Here is a 14,863-nt window from a genome sequence, read left to right as displayed (position 1 = left end):
AAACAACAAAGTATAGATTATTGTGGTATGGGGAGTAATGATCGCCATAAAATGGCTAGGAATGAATCACATATAAGTCTAAGGTGATGCAAAAGGAATAGTAGATAGGGTGAACGGTTATAACAATCTTGCCATATTAATCAATTGGATGAAACACTTCATGAAGTTGGTCAGCACATACCATCACATAAATTTTGATCACATCTACAAGGAACAAAACTAGACACCAGACTTATTATCAAAAAGAAGTATTGATAAAGAATATGGTAAGTTTTTCTTTTCAACATATGAAGAAGGAGCCATGATAAACTGTGGAAACATAATTTTTTCATAAATATTGGAGGTATGATTGGCTTTACTTTTTTGGTTAATACTAACCATTACTACAAGACCATGTAAAGAGGAGAACACATATTGTAAGTTAAAAGATAGTTTTTTTTGTATTTTGAAGGTTATAGATGGAAACAGGTAAGATCCATAATATTAAGTAGTAAAAAAAAGTACGCTTATTTATAAAAATGGTTTGAATACAGACCAATTGAAAAACCAAGTAAGATGTACTATCTGTTTTCATTAATATAAATTCAAAAGCGATTTTTTTTCCTTCAAAAAAACAAAAGCTCAACCGTGCTTAACTTCAACATGTTAAAGAATATCAAATCTGTGTCCCTGCAATGCCAAAACTTTGTTTTGATACAAAATAAACAATTGACAGTAATGTAATCAAATATTCCAATGGACCACCGTCCTGTAAAATCAAACCAGTTTGGAGCTTCTAGTTTAATTTTTGTTTGCTATGTATATAAAGGGTGCCTACAATGGCTTACAAATACGTTACAAATAGCACTGCTTTGAAAAGTAACAGTAATTTAGTTATTTAAGCCTAAGACGTTTACTGGAGAGATCACCAGTCTACACAAATATCTCTTGATTTGAGCCATCAGTGCATTGCGCTGGTCGAGGGGACTTGGGCATCCCTAGTACTGAAGAACCCAAAGTGAGCAGAGAGCCATAGCTGCACTGAAGTTTGGATCTTAAAGAAGGTACAGATTTCTGCATGATTGATAAGTGGTCCTGACCTATATTGTTAGGCAGTGTAATTGAATGATGGAAGCTGCCTGCCTCTAAATGTGGGGCCTGCAACCATAATCCTGAGTTTGGCCGGTTTTCTGTGAGGTCGAGAATAATCGTGGGAAACGGGCTTGAGGTCGATATTCTGGCAATACAGGGTATAAATTGGTTGTCGTCAACCAAATTTTCTCTGTTCCTCCCCTCACCAATGAGCTGGTTTGATGCGCCAACGTGCATAGCAGCCATAGCCAGAGGACTCAGAGAATGAGTGTGTTCGCCTTCGTAAGTTGTTATTACAATTGTGGGATCTTGCGCGCATCTCTGAACCTGTTCAAAATTCTCAATGATTTAACATATTAATATCAATAGGCGGCCATGAATGTATTTCATAGTCAACCAGACTTCTAAGAGCAGATTACAAAGAACGAGGTGGAACCTGTTTTTTAACTGGGCAACCGGGAACCCAAGCACATTTGTAATAAGATCTTGGAAGTGGATTGCTTTTTGTCATCTTTTGCCCATATTTTCGCCACTGGCAGCCATCATCTCTCTGATTACAACAGGTGAGGTCATTTTCTTTATGCATGGTGGGAAAGCAATAATATATGCAGTGCTCATGTTGAGCTTTGCAACTTCATAAACAGGATTCCATTCTTCAAACTTAGAAATCATGCACTTTAAATGAATCCCTCGGAAATTTCAGAATCATTAAACGGTATTGCATTGGAGATGTCTCATTTCTCCCCCATCTATCAGACCGGGCAACAGCAAAGTAAACCATTACTTTACTTCCTCTACCATGCCAGAATTTACAATTGGATTAAGGATAGCCCAAGTGCATTCGATATAGACATTAATCGGAATTTGATAGACATGAGTGTCTTTAAATAAGTGAGTTTGCTCGATATTGACATATTTCTTAGTTAAATTTCAACTCATTTGATACTAGCGCCACAATTGAAATTCACTATATGTATTGAAAACAACAATAACATATTGAAAAAACAGGCGGGAGCACAAGGGCGATTTTGGAGCTAGGGTTACAGTTTAGCAGAGTTCGTTTTCCATGGAAGGCCGTAAAGGAGGGAGCTCCACTCCCTCCTACAAGCAGGCAGTGGCCAGCAAAGGAAAAAACCAATAAAAGAGGATAGAGATCCTTTAGCGGAAAGGCAAAGAAACAAAGAAAAGGAGCACGAGGGCTCTAAATCTAAGGAGAATAACAACACTAAAGAAAGCAAGGAAGCAGACAAGGAACAGGGCACAAAAGACAAAACTCAAAGGGGATCATGCAAACCCAAGACTACTATCACTCCTAGAGTTGTATTGAATGATCCTGCTTTGCAAGTGCATAGGGACCACATGCAAACTTATGTAATCATTTGTAAGTTCATGGGTTTATGGCCCACTGAAAAAGCATTACAAACATGGATTAAATACCACTTGAAACCAAAAGGAAGCATAGAACTACATTTTGGGTCAAAGGGATTCTTTACTATAGTCTTTGCAAACATTGAAGATAAGGACAGAGTGTTTGAAGGAGGGCCTTACATTTATGCAGCAGCAGACTGATATATGAGACCTTGGATCATGAATTTTGTCCCAGAACGTGAAACTTTTACCTCGGTCCCAGTTTGGGTAAGACTCTACTATCTACCTTTAGATTACTGGCAACTAGAATCCCTATCTGCCATAGGAAATAAGTTAGGACATTTTGTCAAAGCTTCTCAGGCCACCAGAAGGGGAAAATACACATCCTTTGCAAGGATATGTGTAGAGATGGATCTTTCTGGAGCTCTGCTGGATGAAGTAATATTGGAAGTGTTTGATGAAGAATGGGTACAAATGGTGGATTATGAGCACATCCCATTCAGATGTCGTAAATGTCAAGAGCATGGGAATCTATTCAGAAATTGCCCTCTCAGTAAAACTAAAAATAATAGTAAAACCAATACCATGAAAGACACTGAAAGCTTTCACAAAGTGGTCCAGAGAGGAAAAGGGAGCAAGAGGGGATCGAAGACACATCAAAATGAAAGGCAACAAGCTAGTCAAAATAGGTTTCAAGCACTAGAAGAGGAAGAGGGGATAACGAAAGAAGATCAGGCCAAGGGAGACACTTCAATGAACAAGGAGAATGAAGAAGAGGATGAGGAAACACAAACCATTAACAAACAAAAAGAAGAAATGATGAATGATACAGAATTGGAGATGGATCTGGAAATGACCCAGAGTGAGATGGAAATTGAAGACCATGAACTACAGGAGATTCTTGAGAAAGAGAATCTAGATCTAGAAGGTTTCTTGAAACAAGGAACTAGGGAGGGAGTGGATTCGTTACCTCCAGAGGAGTTCAATAGAGTTCAACAGCTGTTCTTATGGAAAACTTAGACCACAGGGCTGGAAAAGCAAGAGAATCATGAAAGGCAGGGCAGCGAAGGTGTGAAAGCTATGAAAACCACACCGGGCTTGGCACCCACATGCCCAGGAAAGAAAAGAGGTAGGAAAAAGCAGAATGAGCTTTTGATGGAATGTGGAAAGCTAATGAGAGACTTAGGTAAGATGAAAGACTTATCCAGTTACTCCTTTACAAATCTTTAATAATGAAGTTCACTTCTTGGAATATTAGAGGCCTAGGTAGTAAAAGAAAACAAAGGTTACTTAGTAATAGAATGAAACAAGCAGCACCGGATGTAATCTTCATCCAGGAGACTAAATGTTCCATTCAGAAAATAAAAGAGATTCACAGTAAATGGCTCAATAAATTTGAGTTTCTGGAAGTCAAAGTAGAGAATATAGCAGGTGGCATTCTCACGCTTTGGAACCCCCAAAAAATTGACATTATAGATGCAGAGGTAGCTAGGGATTATCTATCAGTGGTCATACAGCCAGTGGGAGATAAGGAAGTCTACCTAGTTACGAATGTGTATGGTCCCCAAAGAATGGATGGAAAACTCAAGCTTTTAGAGTCCCTGTAGGATCTCAGGGAAAAACATGCAAGTATCCCTTCGATCTTGGGGGGTTATTTCAATATGATCAAATCTTTGTCGGAGAAAAAAGGGGGCACCAGAACTCTAAATAAAGATTCTTGTTCTTTCCAATCTTTCATAGACAACATGAAGTTAGTAGATATTGTTATGAGTAATGATACCTTTACTTGGAACAATAAAAGAGGAGGAGAGTCTCAGGTGGCTTCCATATTAGATAGATTCATCATCTCAGAGGATCTTATGCTCAAGGTTAAGGACATAGTTGTAAGAGTTATCCCCTTTGGAGGCTCTGATCACTGGCTCGTGCAACTAGAAATTTAGGGCATTGGTACCCCGAGGAATAGACCTTTCAAATTTGAAAACATCTAGCTTTCCCACCGAGATTTCGCCAACAACATAGCCATCTGGTGGGCTAAAGAATTAAACATTCAGGGCAGAAGCATGTTCCTACTTAAAAAAAACTAAAACGTATCAAACTCAGGCTCAAGGAGTGGAACAAGAAGGAGTTTGGTAATATTTTTGAAGAAAAAAAATCTGTTGAGGGAAAAATGCAGGAACTCAACCAAACCATTATCAGGGAGGGTTTTGATAAGAATAGAAATGAGCAGGCAATCAAGTATCAACAAGAATGGGAGAACTTTTGTAAACAAGAGGAGAATTTTTGGAGGAAAAAATCCAGAGTGCAATGGCTAGAAGAAGGAGAACGCAATACCAGATTTTTCCACAGATCCACTGTGGCGAACAGAGCTCACAACAAGATTTCTTCTATCAAGGATGAAGGAGGTAATATTCTCATGGAGAAATAGCAGTAGTGCTGGTTCAGCACTTTCGTGGTATTGCTCGGGAATCCTGTTCTGATAAGGAACAATCTATTAGGGTTATTTCAAGACATATACCTAAGCTGGTTTCCAATGAGGACAATTTCAACCTTAATAGACCAGTATCGGAAGAGGAGATAAGTGAGGTCCTAAAAGAAATGCAAAATGGTAAGGCACCAGGTCCGAATGGTTTCAATGTTGATTCCTTCAAAGCTTGCTGGAATATTGTCAAAAAGGATGTTCTGAATGTATTGGAAGACTCTAGGAGGGACAAAATCATTCTAAAGGCGCTTAATTCCACCTTTATTGTCGTGATCCCTAAACAGGATTTAGCTCTAACTCTTGATAGGTTTAGACCCATTGCCTTGTGCATTGTGGTCTACAAGATAATATTAAAGGTTGTGACCAATAGACTCAAACCTCTTCTCCCCACCCTCGTGACGAGCAAACGATCTAGATATGTGGAAGGTAGGAAAATCCTCGACAACATAATTCAAGCTCATGAGGTGGTGCACTCACTAACAAGCAAGAGGAAAGTTGGAATGATCATGCAGTTGGACATAGCTTATGATAAGCTGAATTGGAACTATATCATAAATGTTCTCATGGCTTTTAGGTTTGATCACAATTGGATCAGATGGGTAATGGCCCTAGTAACTTCTCCTAGTTTTTCAATTCTTGTTAATGGTTCTCCTTTGGAGACTTGTATTCCTTCAAGAGGCCTTAGGCAAGGAGATCCACTCTCTCCCTTTCTCTTCATTCTCATGATGGAAGGGTTGGGTAGATCTATCAGGCATGCTAAAGAAGTCGGTAAAGTCAAAGGTCTCCAACTTACTAAAGATGGTCAAGCCTTAACACATCAACAATTTGTGGATGATACCATGCTGCAGGGCATCCCCACGGTCAAAGAAGCTCTAACTTATAAGCAAACCCTGAGAGACTTTTCCATGGCTTCAAGTATGGAAGTTAATCTCTCCAAATCTAAGATTTTTTTCTTTAATACTCACATTGTTATTCACAGAAATATTTCAAGAATTTTGGGCTTTCAAAAGGAGATCCTCCCTTCAAAATTTTTGGGAGTCCCTCTAATGGCCAAGCCTTTTCACAAGAGCATCTAGGAGCCAGTGATTAGCAAACTGCAAGATAAGATTAGGAAATGGACTTTCAAATCTTTAAATTTGGCTGGTAGGTTAGTGCTAACCAAGGCTGTCCTTCAATCTATCCCAGTTTTCATGCTATCAGCTCTCCCAACCCCCAAAGGTGTTCTGCAACAATTTAGAAACGTGCAAAGAGACTTTCTTTAGGGCAAGGGGGAAGAAAGAAAGAAATGGGCCTTGGTAGCATGGGAAAAAATCTGCAAACCCAAAAACTATGGAGGACTCGGTCTGGATGATCCTAAGATTCTAAGTAAGGCTTTAGGAGCTAAATTATGGTGGTGATGGGTTAAAGATCTTGAGGCACAATGGGCAAAGATATGGAAAGAAAAATATGCACACATGTGGCAAAACAATGATCTAATAAGAATGTCAAGATATAATAAGGGCTCTCACATCTGGAATAATGCCTGGGACAACAGGGGCTTAGTCCAAGGAAACAGCTTCTGGGAAATCAGAGAAGGAAACCTTGCCCTATTCTGGGAGGACAGATGGCAACAAGAACCTATTTTGTTAAAGGAAGACTTGAGGGATCTCAAGGAAGATACAAATACTAAAGGGTTATCTAAAGTAAAAGACTTTTGGGTCCAAACCAACAGTATTGGAAAATGGAGAACCTAGAGGAACTTTGAGTTCAGGGATGAAAGCCCCCTGAAGGCTAAAGCAGAGACTCTAAAAAATATGTTAGAGCAAAGGAAGATTTTGAAATCAGGGGAGCAAGATCAGCTAAGATGGGGCAACAAAAGTGAGGGTACCTTTAATCTCAAAGAAGCAAAACTCATTCTCCTTGACCTTAACTCACAAGCTCCAGATAAGACTTGGCAAGACCTATGGAGACATCAAGGATGGATGAAGATTAAACTCTTCATGTGGCTGGTTCAGCATAAGAAAATCCTGACCTGGGATAATATCAGGAAGAGGGGTGTCCTGGGGCCTTCCAGATGTCAGCTCTGTGAAGCCCAAGAGGAAACTATGGAGCACCTTCTCAACAATTGCATCTTCACCTCCAGTTTGTGGGATTCTTTTGCCACCATTTTCCAATAGACTGACAGGGACAAAGGGAGCATCATCAACACCCTAAACAGATGGAGAAGAACCTTTTCAAACAATGAGATTCTTAGCTCAACATGGGCCATCCTACCAAGTTTCATTATTTGGAATGTCTGGAAAGAAAGGAACAACAGAACCTTCAAGAATGAAAAGAGGCCATCCCAAAACCTCTTTGAGCAGATCTTAAAACAAATCAAGGAAACAGTTGGCACTATTGTGCGAAATCTTCCCAAGAACCCTCCTTCAGCTGCGGATTTGAAAACTCTCGGAGATTTGGGTCTGCAGGGACTTATACCTCAGGGATGGGATAGGAAAGTTATCTCCCTGGATTCTGAACAAGACTTCTGGCATCCTCCCCCCAAGGGGTTTTTGAAATTCAATATTGATGGGGCTTCAAAGGGCAACCCAGGCTCTACGGGTTACGAAGGTGTGTTAAGGGATGAGAATGGTGGAGTACTTTTCATCTTCTACTGTCATTTAGGAAGAGCCACCAATAACATGGCGGAATTGATGGCTATGGAGCAGTGCTTAGATTTCCTGAAACAGGATAACCGGCAAAATGTGATTGTTGAAGCTGATTTGGAGTTAATCATCAAATCAGTCAAGAGGATCAGCTGGGGCACAAGGCTGGAAAAAGTCTCAAGGAACTGGCATCTGATCTAGGGCTTTCAATGGATTTAGTAGCACCTCTAGAGCCTTCGGACTATTAGCTTTAAACATGTAAGAAGATCGGCAAATAAATTGGCTGATCTTCTTGCCAATCAAGGGGTGATCAGCACAGAGAATAGGGTTGCATTTGGCTGGCAAGAAATGCCTCAGAGTAGGTTAAAAGCGAAATGTTATGACCAGGCAGATGAAGACAAGATTGTGTTTTGGAGTAGGGCCATGGAGACGAAATCCAATTGATTCAAGTGTTCTATGTTTCTTATTTTTTTCTACTTTCAGGTCTTCACGGGGTTGTAGTTCTATTTCGACCATAGTAAAATGAGTCAGCATTGTTTTTGAGATTCCAGTGGATACTTAGTCGGGCAGCCCTGGTTCGTCTAAGAAAGACCAGTTGGTGGGTGTTTCGTCCTTCCTGGTTTCTGGCAGAGAAAACGAAATGATTGGTAGGATCCCGGGAACTCTCAGCAACCGCAAAACCAGGGGTTTTCCGTCCATGAGAGGTTTTCAAGTGATCGCAGCCCTCACAAGCAGGAAATGGTTTTACCAAATTTGAAGCGATTCCATACAGAGGGCTATATGTGGCGGTGGGGTCGGCGAAAATACCACCCTCATCGCACACTAATGTTTAGTGAAATTAGTCGATGCGAAATGATCCTCAGCCGTCAGATCATGTGACGTGTTTCAACGGTAGGGATTGATCGTGCAGGTTATCGGTCTAATTAGCAGGAAGCACTAATGTTCGGTAATATGAGGCAATGCGAAAGGATCGTCAGTGGTCGGATCATGCGAAGCAATTCGATGGCTGGGATTGATCGTGTTGTTCATCGGTCTAGATTGGCGGGATTTCCAGTGGCGGAAATCTCCTTTTAATCAACTTTCAGAATGGAAAACCGTGCACAAAGCAGTTTCCAGGTGATCGCAAGGCTGCTGAGTAATAAATGGTTTTGGATTTTTGGAAGCAATCCCATTAGGCTTCCTACACGTGGCAGGGGGGTGGTAAGGAATATCGCCCCCATTACACACTAACGTTAGGTCATCTTGGCAATGTGATATTGCTCCTAGCCATTGGATCTAGCCATCCGGATCTACGGTCAGAAACGACCGTGTTGTTTTTGTGGGGCCAGGTCTTTTTCTCCACAAGTCTTATTGGGGTGTTTTTTTCCTCAGCCGGTGGTGGGCGCGCGAAGTATGGTCGGTGGCGACTGTTGTTGATTTTCTGGGCTGTGGGGGTGGAAGGTACCAGAGTTTTCCACGTGGTTGGAGAATCATTTAGTCCAACTTTTTGTGTAATTTGAGAGTTTGATAATGACTGTTGTAGGGGGGGTCATGTCTATGGCAGGATGCCCTTTGTTTTTCCTGAGTCCATGAAAATGGACAGTTTTTTGTATATTTTGTAACATTATTTTTGTTTTAATGAAATAGAAGGATCGTCTCTTGCTTCAGCAAAAAAAAACGACAACAACATACACATAAATGTATATTCAGTTAGACTAGTGAGTAGTAGAGTATACATTTGTAAAATTTAGTTGTTATCATCAAAGAGAACTCCATAAATGCATGTCTGAGTTTAACTGTATAGCAAATTAATGGCAGTATTTTAAGTCAAGTTTCTAGATCCACTACTATATTACTTTATGTATAATTCTAAAGAATATATGGTATTGAATTGTATTTTTATCATTTTTTTAATATATGAATAAAAACTATTAATTTTTATTAATTATTTTTTTCTATCATTTTTTTTTTTTTACAAATTTTATTAAGTTAAATTCAATTTATAACAGCATCAATATAGATCCTAGTCAACTCATCTAAATCTAGATGTGAATGCCAAGTTCCTGATGCATATTTACTGTGTTATTGATTTATTAATGCTTTGGAGTTGTATATATCCACCCTAATTTAAGCAAGTACATTATCAAGCTGTGGATATTAACAGTCCTCTCTCATTAATAAGTTAATAACACAATAAATAAAAACAAATATTCACTATACTATTGGCTGATTAATGTTAGGCTCTATATATTCACCATTAAATTTAAATAAATACATTATCTAGCCATTAACATATACATCCCCCGGCCTTAATGATAATAACACAATAACCTCACTGATAATAACACAATAACCCAATAAATAATGGTAACGTGTTTAGATGGTTTAGGGTTGTTCACATAAATTCTACGTAACAAAAATCGATCATTACCAGGGATGGCTCAGATACTGTCCGCACAGATACGATTTTCTTGGGCACGGCCGTCAATCTCCTGCTCAGAACGTGATGCTTCTTGTTCGGCGGCTTCTTATGACGATAGGGGCTATCATCGGTGGACGAATTGATCCGATTCTCAATCTGTGCCGATTCGAAATAATTTATTGTCCTCTTGCTGGAAGGCAGCTGCTGTTCGTCCATAAATTTGGCAATCTTATTGTCCTTTTCCCATCCTCGTTCATGGCAATCCCACTGATCATATTGGGGGACAGCTGCACCCTTGGAGTACCTAGCAGACAACACATCAGTGCCTGGATGATCTGGATTGAACATCTACGAAATCAGAAGGTGAACCGTGTTAACAAATTTGGACACCCATGAAACCTAATTATCCGAAACTCAAGTTAACTTCCCAAAACAGTATAGTGTACCTGGCTTCCACAAAATCCCTTCCGCTGGTCAACCAGAGACCTGATATGCATCTGCAAGTCGTTATATTTACTACTCATGTCCTTCAACATAGACTTGAGCTTCAGATTATCTTCGTTTATGAGATTTATCTTGTCCACAACCATAGTGATCTGCACAAAATAATTTCAAACCATGCGGTTTGCAAGAAACAAACATGAATAAACAAAGAACTGTGAAAAAATCCCTGAAAATACCGTTTTCTTGTGACCTTCCATCTCCATTGAAATGTTTACTGCCTGCGAGCGAAATCGGGGGAGAGGCCCTTTGTGACATATTTATCAATGTATGATGTCATGAAATTCGTAATTGGCATGGCGAGCCCTTGGACATGCGAACTCCTGCGACCTATTCCTAATTAGCCCTTCCTATTCTTCAGGTAAAAATTCCGCGGCCGTCACTACCAACGCACATGACCGGTCACGTCGAGCCATAAAGTCAGTGTTTTTGTTAGCCTCTATTATTATTAGATTTTTTTCATTGAATATCGGGCCCGCAGTAATCGCAAGCCAGCAGCAGTGAGTCAGTTCCTCTAGAAGCATTAGAGGATCGACTTAATATGGTAGCTGACTCAGTTGATCTATGCAGTTTTTTTTAACTATTTTTTTTTAAGTTTGGTAAGATTATATTTTCAATCATAGGTTCAATCCGGAAAGAAAATTGATTTAGTGATTTCACATTTTTAACTATTTTTTTAAGTTTGGTAAGATTATATTTTCAACCATAGGTTCAATCTGGAAAAAAAATTGATTTAGTGATTTCACATCAAAAAATATTTTAAAACAAGAATCACTTTCTATCCAAGACTTTATGTACTTTTTAACTATTTTTAAATATATATATATATATATTGAAATTATAATTTTATATTATTTAAAATTATAAAGGTTAATATTTTTAAAAAGATTCTGAGATACTCTCATCGTTTAGGGTTTGGATTGTGCAGTGCTAAGTTTAAACCTAACATATTCTTATTAGATTTTGAACAAATTTAACTAAAATATATACCAAAAATATCTTAAAACATTGAACAATTAGAATTGAAAAAAAAAAATAGACCGACCATTAGATTTTAAAAAAAACTACAGCGATATATACTATGCCAGTAGCTTTTCGTCCATTGTTAACCACCCTGTACTGCACGGTAGTATTAAATGCTGCTGTATATCGCTGTAAATTTTAAGTAGCAATTAATTTTCTAGCCCGAAATGATCGTCGATCACCTTGCAAACCACGGCCCTTTTATCGAAAAAATGAACGAAAACAGATGATGAAGATAGGAAGCACGGGTAGTCTTTGTTGGATGTGAAATGTGTGTTCGTTGTGTTGTTTCTTTAAAAAGGCAAGACATCAACAATAATGCACTGTTAGCGTCTTTCCACAAGAGGAGATATGAATCCAAGAAATGTATGTGGAATGTGGGGACGTTTTGTCATGTAGGTTAAAGAAGGAGAAAGGAGAGTGACCCATGAGAGGATAAGAGCCAACCAGATATTTTATTGATAAGGTAGTATTAAATTCCACCTAAGGTGAGAGGAGAAGAGCCAACCAGATATTTTATTGATAAGGTAGTATTAAATTCCACCTAAGGAGAAAGGATAGGAGGGTGGTTTAAAAAAAAAAAAATCCATTTAAAAAAAAAAAAAAAATCCATTTAAAGAGAAACGATAGGGAAGAATTTTATATCCCTGTCATCACAATTGTTTTTATGGCAGGGTGAGTATTAGATGCAGGTTGATATTGAATTAAGATTTTTATTTAAAGTTATTTATTTATACAAAGATAGGATGATATATTGAGTTTTATTTAATAAATTGTATATATATGAAAATGAAAATTATAATTTTAAGTAATAAGGTAAGATGATAATTATTAATTGTAATGTAAATTTTAAAGAAAATGATTGATAATGAGATTGTCTTTGGGATTAATCACATTATCAAAATTTGGTTGATATTTGGAATCATAATGTGGTTCATTGTGAGGACAAGGGTGAAAAATCAATTTATCAAAATATTTAAATATGTTAAAAATTAGTTATTATAAGAATCGAAATAAAACTAATTAGAAGAATTGAAATAAAAATGAGTTTATGTATTCAAGCATAATGAATTAAGCAAAGTCTTTCCCTAGAAATCACATAAGAGAATTTTTTGGCGTGGTTCATCATGAGAAGAATTGAAATAATAAAAAAATATTATTATCTTGATATTAAATTAAACTAATATTTAATTACAAAATAAATATTAACCATTGGAAATTAGCCAATAAGAATTCGCGGATAGGAATTACCAGTTTAGAAAAATTGATTTTTTTAATTAAATTAAATTGATTTTTTTAAAATTAAATTGGCTAAAATAAATTAAATTAAATCAATATTTAATTATAAAGGAATTGTACATGTATATATGTATATTAATTATAAAAATAAGTTTCATATTATTCTACCATTAGTTTTAAATATTATTATGTAATATTAAGATATCAGGAGAAATAATTAATTAAGAAAGTCAAAAATGATTAGAGACTAAAAAATAGAATTGAAATATATATATATATATATATATATTAAAAAAAATAAGATAACAAAAAAACAATGAAGAAGAGAGGGCATGAATCCAACTCTTACTTCCTACTTAATTTCCAACCCTACCTATTGAGATTGATTGCATGCTTCTCATTCTCAATGGCCTCTTTTAGCTTTGTATGATGGAAGTGATCAACCATTGCGATGACCCGAAAATCCTCAATGGAGATTTCTCTGCATGTTCAGCTAAAGTTGAGGAATGAGAAAAATTGTGCTTAATGCTTGTTGCATGTTCTTGGATGCTTCTCAATTCTCAATGGCCTCTTTTAGCTTCGTATGATGGAAGTGATCAACCATTGCGATGACTTGAAAATCCTCAATGAAGATTTCTCTACATGTACAACTAAAGTTGAGGAACGAGAGCAATTGTACTTAATGTTTGTTGCATGTTCTTGGATTCGTTGGTTAATGAAGCCACTAGTTTCCCAATGTAGAGAATCCCACAGGAACACAAATTGAGTAAAACCTTTCATATCTTTAAAGTAAAAACATGAAATATTATTTAAATGAAAAAAAAGCCAAATTAATTAAAATTAATATTGTAAAAAATATTTTAACTTTTCATGTGTTTTATTTTGGAATTCAACCATAAATTTAACCTAACGATTTTTCACAAAAGTTATTTCAGAACCAAAATTATTTTCGAAGGGAAAAATTGTTATTTTTAATATATAAAAAGATTTCATGCCCTCAAATATCACTAGTACTACAAAATTATTTAGATGCTAACATAAGATTACAATGTTAACCACTAATATATATAATTCCAAAAATAGAAAAAAGATTCCTATCTAATTTTAATCCAAAAAAATTATAATCACTCTTCATTAATTTTGAAAAGAGTAAAACTATGACAATATTAATAAGGACAACACTTTATACAGAAACATCCATAACTACTACTCAAGTGTTGAGGACAACACTTTTTTGAAGGAGACGGCATGTTAGGTTCCTATAATACTAGTGTATTCCCCCATTACTATTGTCATTGTAGCCCTTATTGTTTATTTTGTGCCTATGTTGTCCCCATATTGTTAGTATTATGCCCCAAGACGCCCACTATTGTTATTATTGTGCCCCTACTGTATTATTGTTATGTCGGCTCTGATTATATTATGTCCCCTTAGACTCCTATATATAGAAAGGAGGTTATGTCATTTGAATAATCCAATAATTATTCATCTATGTCATTGTTGAGGGCCCCGAAATCGGGTCAACGACAAGGGGGATACCCACCCGGTCGGGAACCTGGTTGGCGGCTCCTTGCCCGTTTGGTGTAGCGGGTCCGACTGGGGATGATGGGACCAGCTTCCCAATCTAAAAGATGTGTGTGTGTGTGTGTGTAGATTTTGAAGACACTAATCTAAAGGTGATTTTTAACTAATTTAATTCTAGACTCTAAACTGACTCTATGCTACTGTAATCTAACAGAAACAACACATCTAATCTATACTAACCCGGGGTAAAATTCTTTCATTATGCGATCTAAAAAGATTTCATACAACAACTGGTAATAAAGATCATTCAGCTATCATAAGAATATAAATCAATTAAGATGAACCATTCTGCATAAGAAGTTAGGCAAAACAGTTGTGAACAGCATATCGCATAATCAGTTATTCATATGTCAAGCAAAAACAAATGATTCCACCGTACAAAAGTGCCAAATGGTAATCTAGACATTCATACATTAACATATAAACAAATCAGCTATATATCACTCTAAGAATATGAGCAGAAATTAATCAAGAGATAAAAGTACCATTTATGACTGATTTCAAGCAATAACGATTTATCTCTACTTACTTCTAACATCTACTAAGAGTACAGAAGTGCAACATCAGTAGCAG

At 37.0% G+C, this 14,863-nt stretch overlaps 1 protein-coding gene across 2 annotated transcripts; it reads right to left on the bottom strand.

Moving 5' to 3' along the window:
- Window positions 1-664: 664 nt before the first annotated feature.
- On the bottom strand, window positions 665-10,835 carry LOC149265935 (WRKY transcription factor 6-like). 2 transcript variants are annotated; one of them, XM_089394321.1, is made up of 5 exons: window positions 10,624-10,835; window positions 10,390-10,539; window positions 9,953-10,291; window positions 1,508-1,621; window positions 665-1,398 (listed from the first exon to the last, which is right to left on the bottom strand). In XM_089394321.1, the coding sequence occupies exons 1-5, from the start codon at window positions 10,648-10,650 to the stop codon at window positions 913-915; spliced, it is 1,116 nt and encodes a 371-aa protein (XP_089250447.1). In that variant the 5' UTR covers window positions 10,651-10,835; the 3' UTR covers window positions 665-912. The 2 variants fall into 2 exon arrangements, with proteins under 2 accessions (XP_089250447.1, XP_089250449.1); XM_089394323.1 differs by having other exon boundaries at window positions 9,953-10,237.
- Window positions 10,836-14,863: the final 4,028 nt, after the last annotated feature.

The sequence above is a fragment of the Pinus tabuliformis genome, chromosome 6 (genome assembly GCF_031772625.1).
Source record: "Pinus tabuliformis cultivar Carrire ecotype Pingquan chromosome 6, CPIR1, whole genome shotgun sequence".
NCBI lineage: Eukaryota > Viridiplantae > Streptophyta > Pinopsida > Pinales > Pinaceae > Pinus > Pinus tabuliformis.
Note: the sequence above shows the minus strand (reverse complement) of the source record. Positions and strands in the feature narration are given on the sequence as shown.

Bases quoted from the DNA above. Each gene is read 5' to 3' on its own strand.
- LOC149265935 (XM_089394321.1), bottom strand. From the start codon at position 10,650: ATGGAGATGGAAGGTCACAAGAAAACG. The intron at 10,540-10,623 runs GTATTTTCAGGG...TATTTTGTGCAG, and splicing joins TGGAAGGTCACAAGAAAACG to ATCACTATGGTTGTGGACAA. The intron at 1,399-1,507 runs GTTCCACCTCGT...AATTTTGAACAG, and splicing joins GTTGCCCAGTTAAAAAACAG to GTTCAGAGATGCGCGCAAGA.